The 13633-nt window shown below is 41.0% G+C and overlaps 1 protein-coding gene across 6 annotated transcripts in view; it reads right to left on the bottom strand.

Moving 5' to 3' along the window:
- EPHA4 (EPH receptor A4) overlaps positions 1 to 13633 on the bottom strand; it is a 226855-nt gene that overhangs the window by 21960 nt on the left and 191262 nt on the right. For all 6 annotated transcript variants that reach the window (XM_071751825.1, XM_071751824.1, XM_071751821.1 and 3 more), the window contains exons 6-8: positions 5023 to 5147; positions 3668 to 3827; positions 2509 to 2620 (exon numbers count right to left, since the gene is read on the bottom strand). In XM_071751825.1, coding sequence (XP_071607926.1) covers positions 2509 to 2620; positions 3668 to 3827; positions 5023 to 5147 — 397 coding nt within the window. The remainder of the gene's footprint in view (positions 1 to 2508; positions 2621 to 3667; positions 3828 to 5022; positions 5148 to 13633) is intronic.

Raw genomic sequence — 13633 nt, 5'->3', positions numbered from 1 at the left:
ACGCAGTGAGGCGAAGCAGCAGGCACCTGGTGCTGCAGGGCTGGGGCAGCAGAGCCTGGGGGTTGATGGTCCAACAACGCCAGCAAAAGGTGTGCAGCCGTGTTCAGCTGCTTACAGAGCACAAGATAAATCAGTCACCTGGAATCCAGAAGATTCCATCAGGCTGTCTTACTCTACCCAAGTCCTTTAATAAAGTGGCTCCTGTTTTACACTTTCCCAAATCCTCTACAGCTCTGTTAAAGATACTCTAATTTCACTCAGTATTCCTGCAGGGCAGGGTTTAGGAACACACAACCTTCTGCAGACTGTTCTACAGACATGTTCATCTTACCCTCAGTAAATTGAAACTCTCATTTAGGCAGATCAGTTCTCACATTAATACAAACAGTTTGAGCTGCCTGAAAGCAGAGTCCTTTGAAAAATTCTATTGCAAGGATAGATTCTGGGATTTGAGCAATGACTTGAAGAGAACCCGCAATGCTAAATTAGCAGTAATAACCTAGGGCTCAACAGTGGACACTTGCAGCATAGGCCCAGTGCCCACATTTGGATCACAGATGCAGAGTGGCCAAAGCACAGTTTTGATTGTAGGAATCTGACTTTTAGGTCATGGCTAGATTACTAAACCTCCTCATGGGGTCTGTATGGACAGAAAAGCTCTTTCTTATCTGAAATCATCTTGGAACAAAGTATAATTATTTTGCTATTAACTTCTGCTGGTGTAGGAACAAGATGAAATATCCCCAAAGCCCACACCTCTAAATGACATTGGTGAAGTGGTTAAAATAGTTAGAGTGATAGTGAATATTAAAGTAGATTCTGTTTATTGAGAGCTACTTTCAGCTACTGGAGAGCTGTGTATTGAGTCAGGCTATTAATTAGCAAAGCACCATGCATTAGTATGCACAGAGCAATTTCACTATTCTAGTATTTCATTCATCTTGCTCTACACATCATTCCCCTTCCATGGCCTCCCCGAGCCCTACCAGTGGGCAGGGGGACACCCCTGAACCCATGCCCACCAGCATACTTTTATCTCCATTCCCACTAGAGCCTTTTGTCCAGAATGTTCACCTTCTCTTTGTCCAAGTTGAACACTTGTGGGCAGAGATAACCAAACAGCCTGAGTGGTGACAAGACCTGCCTGAGAGCACACCCGCATCAGTGAGTCTGTCAGCTACCTGGCTCCAGGCAGCCTCTCCTTTGACAGCTTTATGGCCCATACTAAAGAGAATCAATATGAGGGCAAGGGGCTGACATTTCATTTTCTAAAATGTGATCCATTGAGGGCCAATCACCAAGCAGTGTTTATCAGCCTTGAGAAGTGACATTTTTTTATAGGGGGAGGAGGGAAAGGAATCATCTCAAAGCAGCTCGACAGGCACAATTCTCCAAGGTGGCGACTCATAATTAGAAAGCCAATGTATCCTGCTATCAATCCTGCCTTAAATAATAAAGTGATCAATAAAAGCAGAGAGGAGATTAAGTCATCAAGCTCAGTGATGCTATTTGCTGTTGCAATGGCTTTTAATAAACCTGTCTCTCTGCATTACATTTTCATATGTTCTACTCTTCTTTCTTTTTGCCAGCATGAAGGCTTGAACACCCACAGAAAGCTGTAACAAAGCATGCCTACTTTCCAGATACTGCAGTCATAGTGACTTAACTGTTCCTTAAGAGAATTTAAAGTAAGAGGAATTTGTCCATATTTATGTGCTGATACCATTAAACTGAAAAACAGAGACTGACAAAATGTGCATCCCGCAGATCCCAGGCTTCAGGTGCAGTCCTGATACATTCAGTTTTATCTCAGAATTACACTGAAACAAAATCATGCTGATCTTTTTAAGTGAGACAGAACACAAAGATAAAGGAAGAAAGACTCTCACTGTTTCTGCTCCACTGTCCTCCCAGTCTCGGGATTGTTCATGATGCCTGGGTTGAATCTGAGAGAATGAACAAGTACTTGGTAGAAGATTATGGCCCTGCTCTGATGAAATAACCATCTATCCAGTCTGCTGTGTCACTGCATATAATGCTGAATGACTGGGGCTTCTGTTTCACAGTCATATCCACTCACATTGGACGGACCAATCCAAAAGACTCACACAGACTAACACAAAAATCACCAGTATGGCAGTCTGATAACTTAGTTCACAACAGTGCAGTTGTTTATTCCCGGTCTATCAGGAGTCAGTCCACGAAAATCTACTGTACCCATTAAACTTAACTTGAAATTACACTAACCACAAATCTCTAGCTGGCTTGCTTCTCAATGCAAGTTATTGGGATCAGCTTTGCATTTGAAGGGCAAATAGAGCTGGAACTATTGCCATTACATCACATGCTGCTTGGTACTAATGTTGAGAAGATCAAAGCTACAAGAGAGAAGGCTTGTAATGCAAATGCACTGTTTATGATGCTAATCAAAGAATTTAGCTTTGTTTGGAGGAGACAAAAAGCTCCCTCATGAAAGAGAGAGAGGGAGAGAGAAGCTTAAGTTCTTACCTCCTGCTGATGACAAAGGCTGCAATGAGAATGACCACAAGAACAACACTGCCAGCCACCGAAACAAGAAGCACTGTAGGGTTGGTACCATCGCCAATGATGGGGGAAGGAACTGGAAACAGAAAAGGGAGCATTAGTGTCAGACACCCTCAAAAAATCAACCTAGGTAGCACTCAGTGAGGCTTTCTGGCCTGAGAAGGCAGTTTAGAGTAGCACTCATATCTTCTTTCAGGCCTTTATTATACAGTCATTTGACATAATTTTCCATCAGGGCTCTAATTAGCTGAAGACATGATGTTTGATAATGATTTGGGGAACTTCAGTTCACTGGGAACAAGGACTCCCTCTCCTTCTCCAGTGTTACTCAGAGGGTATAATGGCTATTTTTTTTTTTTCTTTTTCCTTTCTAATTGCTTTCCACTCTTCTTTCCTCCTCTTTTTTCTCTCAGTAGGGCCAGATGAACCCTCCCCAACTGACACAGAGAATGAGTTGTTTTAAAGTCTTTCCTCTTCCTGCTGGATTGATTATTTTCAGCAGTTAACATTCTGAAGGGTGTTGCCACTAACTGGAATGACCTTAAATTGATTTAAACAGACCTGTATGTCCAAAATCAAACAGGCTTGGTCCTGCTGCCTTCCTGCCAATAAAAGGCAAACATTTTGGCAGCTAAATTTTCATGTTACCTTGAGCAAAATGAACAGCTCTACTGACAATCTATTTCAAACCTTCTGTCTTTATATAACTAAGGAAAGGTGAGCAAATAGGTGAGCTGATGTAGGACAACTAACTGATCTGTGAAAATAGCTTGCAAAGGGGAGTGAAAGGGTTCTACTGTCCTGCAAACAAGATACTCCAAAAATACCTGAAGTAAGGAAAATAGATATATAAATCTCTCAAGCATCAGTAGTTTCCAAGTGTCTAGAGGCTGCATGTCTCCTTATGCCACACTAAACTATTTTCATTGTTAGTAATTAAAATATAGCACATCCAAATGGATATCTCAGGTCAGGTTCACAGCAGCACTAACAGTCCCACGGCTGTGGAACAAAGTTGTCCCAAAGGCTTCAAGCCACCAACCGGAAACTCCTAACACACAGCTCAGTTACACTTGCACTCTGCTGAACGAAAAGGAAAAGAAACCAGTGGGCATGTCATTACCTGTGTTGGTCGTGAACTCAAATGGTCCACTGAAGTCTCCATATCCTGCTGCTGTCCTGGCCCGCACGTGAAATACATATGAAGTCAGGGGGTTCAAGCCTTTGATGTCAGTATTCCTGGAGGCTGTCTTCACAATGCGATAGCTGCGCTCGTTTTGGTCCTGACAACAAAAGAATACAGTGGTGATCAAGTGAAAATGCCTTGCTGAGCCATGAACCATGGAACCCCACTTCCTTGCCAAAACTGTCATGATGAAAGAAGACGAGTAATAACGATGGAATTCTCAAAATACATCCTGAGGGCTCCTGCCTGTCAGCCTTGCTCAATAACTATAGCACTGCGAGCTGCATGGAGCCCTGAGCAAGACAAAAAAGGATGATGAGGCAGTAGGTATGATGCTCATATATCGCTGATTATTTAAAAAAAACACACAACAAAATCCTATGGAAAAGAGCCAAGCCCTTATTAAGATTCACTTGATGAACACGTAACATTTTACTCACACATTCTGGCACTTTGGTTTTTTTGTGTGAGAGAGAAGCCATATTAAAAAAAATTATTAAAATATTTTTAAAAAGAAGAGAGTTAGAAAATGTCTTCGTGAATGTCCAGTCTTAACAACTGTTTCAGTTTTGGCAGGAAAATCCATCAGAGATGTAATAATCTAGTTTCCCTGCTAATCCGATGCCTTTTTCTGTATATGTTAGGGAAACAAATACGTAATAATCTTTATTTAAAAATTTAGATGTATATATGTGTGAGAGAGAGAACACACAAGTAAGAGCTGGTAATTGTTCGTTTTTGTAGGGAACTTTCAAAGAAAATAACTCTTCATAGTTCCACGCTTGAGAAGCTATTTGTAGGAATAACATTTCCCTCTAACTTGGAAGGTTAGAATGCAATGAAGAATTTAATTTTCTCTTCTTATTCTCTATTAAAAGCCATCCAGCCCACACTATCACTCTAAGCAGAAGCTATCGGCAAACACATCTTGTTATTATCACCGTGTTATATACTTTATTATTACACTTCTGTCTGTGAAGTAAAGCTAATGTCTCACTTCTGCCCAACGTTATTGATTCTCATTATAAAATATGCTTCCTTCAAAAGCTTGGTTCCCAGATGGGAAAAAAAAATCACAAAATAAACTCGTACCATACAGCTGGAACAGCCCATAAGTCTTGCAAGCAACCATTCAACTGTATGAAATCCTTAATTGGATTTTATTAAACTGAATGTATTTGGTTTCAAGTGATGGAATACTATCTGGAAATAAACCATAATGGACCGAAGCAAAAAACTCTTCCCAGACCCCCCCAAAAAAACCACATGGCTTGTCCATTTCTGAACAGTACCTTTTCATAGTATTTGACTTCATACTCCAGGATAACTCCATTTGGCCTGTCAGGTTCCAGCCAAGCCAAGGCAACACTGTGCCTTGTTATCTCTTTAGCCTGGATCAAAGCAATTGGGGATGGAGCTGCCAGGAACAAAAAATACAACAAGTTTTTAATCATAGCTTTCACAACATGAGCACTTTCAGAAACTGTGTTTTTCTTGTAGGGGAAGCTAGAAGCATTAAGTATTCTTCCTGTTTTCTGTAATAAAATTGGATTGAATCCCTCCCTGGTAAAGCTTCTTCTTGGATTCTGGGTAATATCAGGTAGGTAGGCTTTGAACAAACCTTGAAGTTGTCTAAACCCTGCTGTGTCCACAATGCTTAGGTACAAATCTCCCTAACAGGCTAAGGTACTAAAAGGTTCTGCCTTATTTTTGCCCTTTCTGTGGCACAGTACATGGACATATACTTTTGTTTTGATAATAGTAATTGTCTTCTTTCATCTCCTAAAATTAATTGATGTTACTGAATTAGCTATTTACTTTACAGGAACTATGAAATTCCTGAGGGGCCAATCTGGTTTTCTCTAAAGCTGAGAAAATACTGCCATTGAATTAAGTAAGACCAGAATAAAGCTGAGCACGTATGAATTTGGACCCTCCCATTAAAACCAGGGAACTTGTATTTCAAGAGTCTGAGCCAATTCGTGCTTCCAAACTTGACCTGCTTGTGCCTGAATCTGTGAGCAGTCCCTGGAGAATGAGGAAACTCAGCAACCCAGGGACAGCTTTTGGCTTTGATAGCTCCTTCCCAGCCAGGAGATACCAGAGATAGGCCTATGGGGTACAGAACTGGCGTTATCAGACCCTGTCTCATGTGGCACTATATTGATGTGATGAACAGAAAAAGCAGGATTACATTGCCAAGGGTAAGGGCTGTGTCATTTGTGGGAAAACTCTTACCTAGTAACAAGCTAAACTCAAAGATCCTTTAAACTGTATCTGTGAGCAGTAATAAGGGCTGCAACGAAGAAGATAATGGAAAACATCTTATTGTGCATCCTACACTTTCAATAGAGCCCCTGCTAATGCTGAAGTTCAGGTTTTTGACTGGCTGGAGGACAATGCATTCTCCCTTTGCCTGTGATAGCAGCAGATTCATGGCTGTGCTGGGGGAAAGGGTTTCTGAGGATTTATGAACCCGGCTGCCCCTTTCTTGCTGTTGTGTTGCTGTGTGGTCACATCTCTAGCCAGCTGTTATCAGGCTCTTTTGATGCTGACAATAGCTGGAATAAATGGTGGAGTCTCCGGGGATAAAAAGGGACATTCATGAAATTTTTAATCTTATCTAACAAAGCTGTTCTGTATAACCAGAGATTAGAGGTCTTCCTAAATTGAATATATTTCTTCTTTTGTGCCCTGAAGCTGTAGACACGTTGTTCTTTCCCCCACCTCCCCCCTTTCTTTGTTTTTCCTTTTCTACCCTTAACTTTGGGATGAAGATCCATGAAAATGTTAGAGAGTAAAAAGTATCCTTGAAACATATCCTTGAAAACTACCAAGAAGGACAAATAAATAAACCAGTCACAATAAATGAAAGGAAAATTGAATGTTGAAAGCCTCAAACCTACTTGACCATATCAGACAGTTCTGATGGAAGTGAAAATAACCAGTAGAGGCTGCACAGTCACAAAAGGGTGTCTCCTCTTGATGTGAAACCGTCAGGGAGCTGCTTCACGATTTACTATTTGACAGTTTGGCATCTCTGTTAGAAATGCCTCCAGAACCTTTCTCTCCTTTTCCTTGCCTGTCTCTCACATGCAAAGGCAAACACTGGATGACAGAGGAGACTATAAGCACAGCCAACAGGGAGGATCCAGGTGTGCTCCATCAAGTTATATCTGTGGCATGACTGAGAGCCTGCTTAATAGCCTCCCAGTTCCTCAACAGAGAATCAGACTACTTTATTTTTTTTTTTTTTTCCCCCTGTTTGCAGTAACAATACCACTCAGCTAGTAAATTAGAAATCAGATTTGTTAGCCTAAAACACACACATGTGTGACATTACTGATAAAGCAACCGTAGAGAAATCTGCTTAGTTAATCAGTGCCTCATGCAGGGCAGACAGGCAATTCTTCTTACTGAGAATGTCACTTATGCTGGTCTGACCTCAAGAATTGCACAAAGTTCACTTTCCTTCCTTTACCCTCTTTTTAACCTCCTTGGTCTCTCATTTCATTTCTGCAGGCATTTATAGTGGAATTTAGTGAGTCCTTCAATATTGAGCTGGTAAGGGCTGTATGAAAACACATTTCTTCTGTGTTGTAAAATGGCTTTTTGCAGGAGAAGGGTATGTAGTTTATATATATATATATTAACTACCCCTTCTTGTGAAAGATGCTTAGATTTATACAATTTAAGAAATGCTTTCTCGTGTCTCAAAACCAGACAGCTGATCTTAGGCACCACACCAGACTGGAATAAACAACCTGCTCCTGGCCTCCAGGACACAAAGAGGACTTGGATATCAGTTCCTTTGTTGCTCTGTACAATTACAAATGTAAGAATGGCCCTAGTTTTTCCTTCATGTCCTTTTCGTCCTATATTGTGCAGATGAGCAACTTGTTATTTTGTTTTCACTAGACATCCTGCTGTTCCACATGCTATACAGAAATCCTAAGAATGTTGAAGTCCAGCTACAGGATGAAGTAAGTACCAGAATCCCAAGAGGCCATCCTGGAGCATTTGGACATCTCTGCAGTACAGACCTCTAACAGTCAATGCAAGAAGATAATGATCTGAAACTCTGTGGGTCCTGAGGAACTGGGCTGGGTACCTACTGGGTATCACATTGCATGGATAAAAGTCTCCATTACCAACTCTCATTTCTTGCCATACCCCTACAAATGATGTTTGCTTCCTTGTTTTCTAGGATCCACCAGCTGACCTGAGGAGCTGAAAGTCTGGGCTTCTGGAAAAACAACAGGTCTGTGTCTCCTTGGACATATCTTTCCAAAAAGGTGATCTCCAAACCAAGAGATCACCATCACTGTAGTGATCCAGGCAGCACTCAGCCTTCTGGGTGAGCTCATGCAAAATATTCACATTCTTTGTTCTGCCTTTTGCCTTTAAATTGCCTCTCAGGGACAATGTGAATATAAACATGTAACAGGTTGTAAAATGATGCTTTGGTTATGAACACAGCAAAAGACAAAATCTTCCTTCACATGTGCATGGGCTAACTGTTCATTATATACACACATTGATACACAAAACAGACTGAGGACAGCTTGACCAACAAGAATAATGTACATAAATAAGATGATGACAACAAGTTCACATAATACTTTTAGAAGACACTGAGAGATTGCTTTTTCATGCATTTTTTTCTCATTCCTCCTCCCTAGTCCCTGATATTTGGAAAAGAACACTAAGCAAAAAACTTGTTTCTCAGGCATCATGACTTAAAATGCTAACTTTTCCTGCCACATGTGTACAGATTTTACATAGCAAGCACCAATTCTACCAGAACAGCCCATTTCACAGGAAAGGACGACAAGGTATTTTTGGTGTCTAAAATGAGGAGCCCTTGAACAAAAGCACCAAGTGTAACTTTCCCTAGTTCAAAGCTCAGCAGTTCCTTTCCCTTAAAACCCCACTCCCTACTGATGTGAATGTTGCAATTTTCTTTTATCTACTTCCTCAATAACCTGCCATTAAACACCTACCAGTAGTTTTATTACTGCGGTTCTCAGCTTGTGGCCTACAGAGAGAGAAAGAGCACAGATGTACTACAAAAACTTCACCCAAATGCCATAAAGCCATATCCCAAGGCTAATAAGCGCTAAATTATAACAGTTTTGAAGCACTTTAAAGGATGGTAGAAGCAGAGTGTCAGTTTTTCATTACTGGTTCAAATTAGGTAAGGGGGGGAGAGGAAAAAAACAGGAAATAAATAGATGCAATAAAGTCTCTGGCATGTAGGCATCCATGAGTGAAAACAGCCCTTTATAAAACTACAACACATGAGTACTCAGATATCAAAGATACACAATGCCCAGTGTTTTAGTGAAGATGCCTTCTTAACCACAGCAGGGTTTACTTTCCACTCCCCATGATTTGAATTTAAATGGATCATGTTTACTCAAGGGGTCTTTCACTGATTGAAAAATATACCCACAGTTTGTACATTATCTCAGCTAAATTCAAATAACATATTTAAATTTAATTACTTGAAGCTTAGGGGTTTTCATGCTTTTCTTTTTTTCCCTCGATTGCACACAACAACACTTATTTGTTCTTACCAATGGCTATGCACTTTGTCAAGCTTCAAAATTAAATGCATGAAAGCACTAATGATGTTACTGTGATTAAGGGTTTTTACCTTCCAGGGTAGATACTAAAGAGCCTGCTCCATTATTAATTACAAAAAAAAAAAAAAAAAAAAAAAAAAAAGGTTTCTGAGAACCTAACACTGAAAGAAAGGATCTTCTATTAATATGGACAACACACATATAAGGGAACCTGGTAAATTTCTCTTTGAGTATTTACCTTGTAATAATGTTGGGTTTTACATGGCATTTTGTAAATTATATTATCAAATAATGTCAGAGCAGGAAAAGGATATAGAACACAGAGAATCAAATATGTTTTAATAATTTCTGAAGGCAACACTCTCCAGGTGGAGATTCCAGTAGTTTTATTCATTCAAGAGAGCAATTTACTGTTACAGTGATTTCAAATCAAGTGAAAGAAAACTTATCCAGCCCTATTTAGTTACGTGTACTGCACTAAATTAAAAAAGAAAGCAGCTCTGCTCTTTCCCAAAATGCCCTAACCCTAACCCAACCCTTCCCACTGGTTCCTTGGGCCATTTACCCAGTCCTCACTTTTATCCAGGCAGAAATGCTGCTGGACCCCTTTCTGAGCAACATCACCCCTGTGCTATGAGTACTGCTGGCAAATACCTCCACAAAATAAGAGGAATGCACTTAACATGACCAAATCTCCACACGTGCACATAGCACGTGTATAAGCCATGTACCTACACAAGGATAAGCACATGTGAACCCATGAGCAGACACAGAGATCAGATACCTGTGCATGCTGGAACAACTGAGGCAGAGTTGGGCATTCCTGTTCTTCACTGCCAGTATGAAAGCTACAGCTTTCTCCTAGGGTCTGGCAAGAGTCTGAGGACTGGATATACTCTGGATATGCATTTTAAAACTTATGCATGCTTATTTTAGGTTTGTTTTTTTTTCATGATTCCCGCCCCGTAAGCAGAGCAAACATTTGTACTAGTAGTGATGATGGGGCCAGGTTAGGACTTGGACAAGGATCTAGAAGCCTGATTACACAACTGAGCCATTGGAAGCCTCCCAAGACATTCCCGAGTCTTCTGTCTTCCCACCGTCTGCTTCTCCCTCCCTCAGGAATGATGACTGGCAAGGAACACCTCCCAGCTTGGAAACAGGCACGCCAAGATTCAGCCAGCATTTTCAAGCTTTAGCGTTTAAAGGAAAGATTTTAAATCTATGCCACTGGAGTAAAGTGCCCAAGGTTATCCACCCACACTTGAAAATCCTGGCCAAGGTAATGTGAAGCAGTGTGACAGCTGAGTTTTGCCTCTTTCTCTCAATCCCTGTAATTAGCTGCAATACTTCTACAACCAAACTTTCCTTCCTTGTTACTAGAAATCAGGCTGCTCAGGCAAAGCACCAGCTCAGCCACAGGTGCTATTGTAGGACACCTTCATCTCAAAATGACAGGTACAGGTGATCTTCCCTTTCTTTCCAGGCTCTGCAACCCAGTTGCTGCCAAAGAGCTCTGAGAAAAGCAAGTGACAAGCTCTCAAACCTAGGGAGACCTGATTGACCAGTTCACATCAGTTATGTTTGTAATGATGTGTTGATAAGGAAGGGTTCTAGAAAATACAATTTTAAAGACTGTTAACACAGCATTATGGTGCTTAAAAATTTCCTCTGTTTTAAAGTTTTCCCATCTTACCTCTCCCAAAAGAACCTGCGCTGCAAATCTTGCCAAACCACAAAAGCTGTCTCTGACTTGCATCAAATCCAAAGCTCGAAGGAAAACCCAGGCTGGTAGCAGCAACAAATAGTAGTTGAGGATTATTAGAATGCTGTTTTTTTATCCACTCTGCTCCAGCTGCAGTTCTTGGAGACATGAAGTAGCTGCTGAGGATCCACAAGAGCCTGTGTATTTTCCAGGTCACCTGCCCAGTTCTGTGTCAGTTTTCACACAGACTACTTCAGAGTACCAGAACTGCTCTAATTTAGATCAAACCAATAATAGGACTCAAAGTCTGACCACAATTCCTTGTGGTTTACATCAGGAGCAGCAGTGAGGCAGGGATGAGGAAGATGATTTTGCACACCCAGAATATGGCTCATTCTGATGATTCATTTCTGAGGACCAGCTCTTGAGAGCAATACATTATTTTCAAGTACTGGCCCTCCAATTCTGAAGGCCAAATCATGAGAGCAGCTAATACAATGAAGGTCTGGAAAGATATGAAGGTCCAAAGATATGAATCTGCATCCTGCAATCTCCACAATTGCCTTAAACTAACAGACTTTAGAATCTAAATAGCATTTAGCAAAAGATCTATCTGTATTACAACCCAAGCATGGGGTCTGTTTAGTCTGAGAACCACTTGTTTTCTTTCTGCTAGCTTGCTATGAAATCCTGTTGGCATGTTCTGACAAGGATAACTTAATAGTTGCCAACAGAAACATGGCAGAATACTGTGTATTTCCTGTATGTATGAATGCCAGTTTAAAATAAACAGGAAAACAAGTCTTTCAGTTGGAAAGCAACTTATAAAAATCTCTCTGAACCACTTGATTACAACCACTTGAAAAAAACAGCATCGAAACATTTCTAAATGCTTAAACTAGAATGATTAACACAAGAAAGGTGAACATATTTAGTGCTGTGGACTGATCTAAGAAACTCCAGAGCTATAATCAATTTGTTAAGGTGGGGAATTAGTCAGCAGTTGTCTGACCTGAGCAGGTTTGGAGCCAGTGGTCACAAAGTCGGTCACGGTGCAGTTACTCTTCCCTCTAGTTGAGGTTAGAATCTGACCCAATATAAATAACAATAAATTTTGTAGCCTAGAGAAGCCAACACTGATGCTCCACTGTGTTATATTAGATTGAAACAAGCAGAGAAAATGGGCCATGCAGTCTGCTCAAAGAGAGATTGCTGTAACTCTCAGAGCCCTTCCTTTGGAGCAGTCAAGCTTAGGGGCAGGATCCCACGACCCAAACTTGTACTGAACATTTCTAGAAAGGCCAAGCTGTAGTAATCCTCTTAATTACTTAAGTAATCCTTACTTACTCCTGCTACTTACAAGCACAGCCCACCAGAAGGCACTGATGCTGGGACACAATGCATAGCACCCTAGGGTACGGTGGCTCTGTGGGAGCCAGAATGAGAAACTGAGACCATAAGCTCTAGTTATTAAAACAGGTAATAAGGATGGAAATGGGGCATTCTCCAACACCTCAAATTAAGGAGTCTGGAGCAATCTGACCCATTTACCACCATCCCCTCGGGGCAACTCTGCCTCACTCATACACCCTGCTGGTCCCTCCCAGGAACTCTGAGGTAGCCACCAGAGGTAATTTCTCCCTGGAAGTAGCCTGTCCTTCACCTCTGGATTGCTGCACAGCAGGAGGATCTGCTGAGCTGCCTTTTCAACTCCTCCACTTCTCCAGCCCCTTCTTCAATGAAATCGAAGCTACCATCAAAGACACAGCAGGTGCCCCAGGTGAGACCCCTGTTCCATTTTCAAGCCCTTCCACCAGTCAAGCAACTGATCTTCCCATTTTCCCATTCTCCTTCCCAGAGTCAGAACAGTTAAGACATGTCTGGATACACATCATGAGTCAAAAGATGAGTTCAGTTGTTCTTAAAATTGTACAGGACCACAGAAATAACCTCCTGCATCAGTGCCCAACAACAACTTATTGTGCACAGCTTTCCAACCTCTTACAGTAGGGTATCAACAATCCATAAAACAACACCAAAAATATTGAATCTGCTCTATTAACATCCCAGAGGGGCAGCCCTTTGTCTGACATTTTCAAAGGACATTTCTCACCTGACACCTCATGTCTCTTTGTATTTACAGAAAGCATCGTGGGTCCTTTCTTACCCTTACCACCAAAGCACCTGATCCTGCAGTTACCGCAGCAGTCATGGTGTGAAGCTGAACCCACTCTGGGGCAAACACACGATTTGTATCCAAGGCAATACATCTCCTAACACTGTTCTCCTTGGTTCTTGCACAGTTACTTTTTATTTACTTGAAACCTGAATGTCTAGATGATATATATGTGTGTGCTAAATAACCTCCTCTGTCACTTACTTTCAGCATTAAGAATATTAGATTTTTTTTAAAAAGCTGCTTGAAAGGCTTTTTGAAACCTAGACAAAAAAAAGCCACTGCCCTATATGCCACTTAGATGCTTTGGAGCTTTGGAAATAGTGAAGTAACCTCTAAACAAAATAAATAAATAAATGATACTCCTTATTTTGCTAAAGCAGCATGCACTATTTCAACAAATAGATTTGGCCACATTGTCTCATCCTGGCTTC

The sequence above is a fragment of the Heliangelus exortis genome, chromosome 9 (genome assembly GCF_036169615.1).
Source record: "Heliangelus exortis chromosome 9, bHelExo1.hap1, whole genome shotgun sequence".
Classification (NCBI taxonomy): domain Eukaryota; kingdom Metazoa; phylum Chordata; class Aves; order Apodiformes; family Trochilidae; genus Heliangelus; species Heliangelus exortis.
Note: the sequence above shows the minus strand (reverse complement) of the source record. Positions and strands in the feature narration are given on the sequence as shown.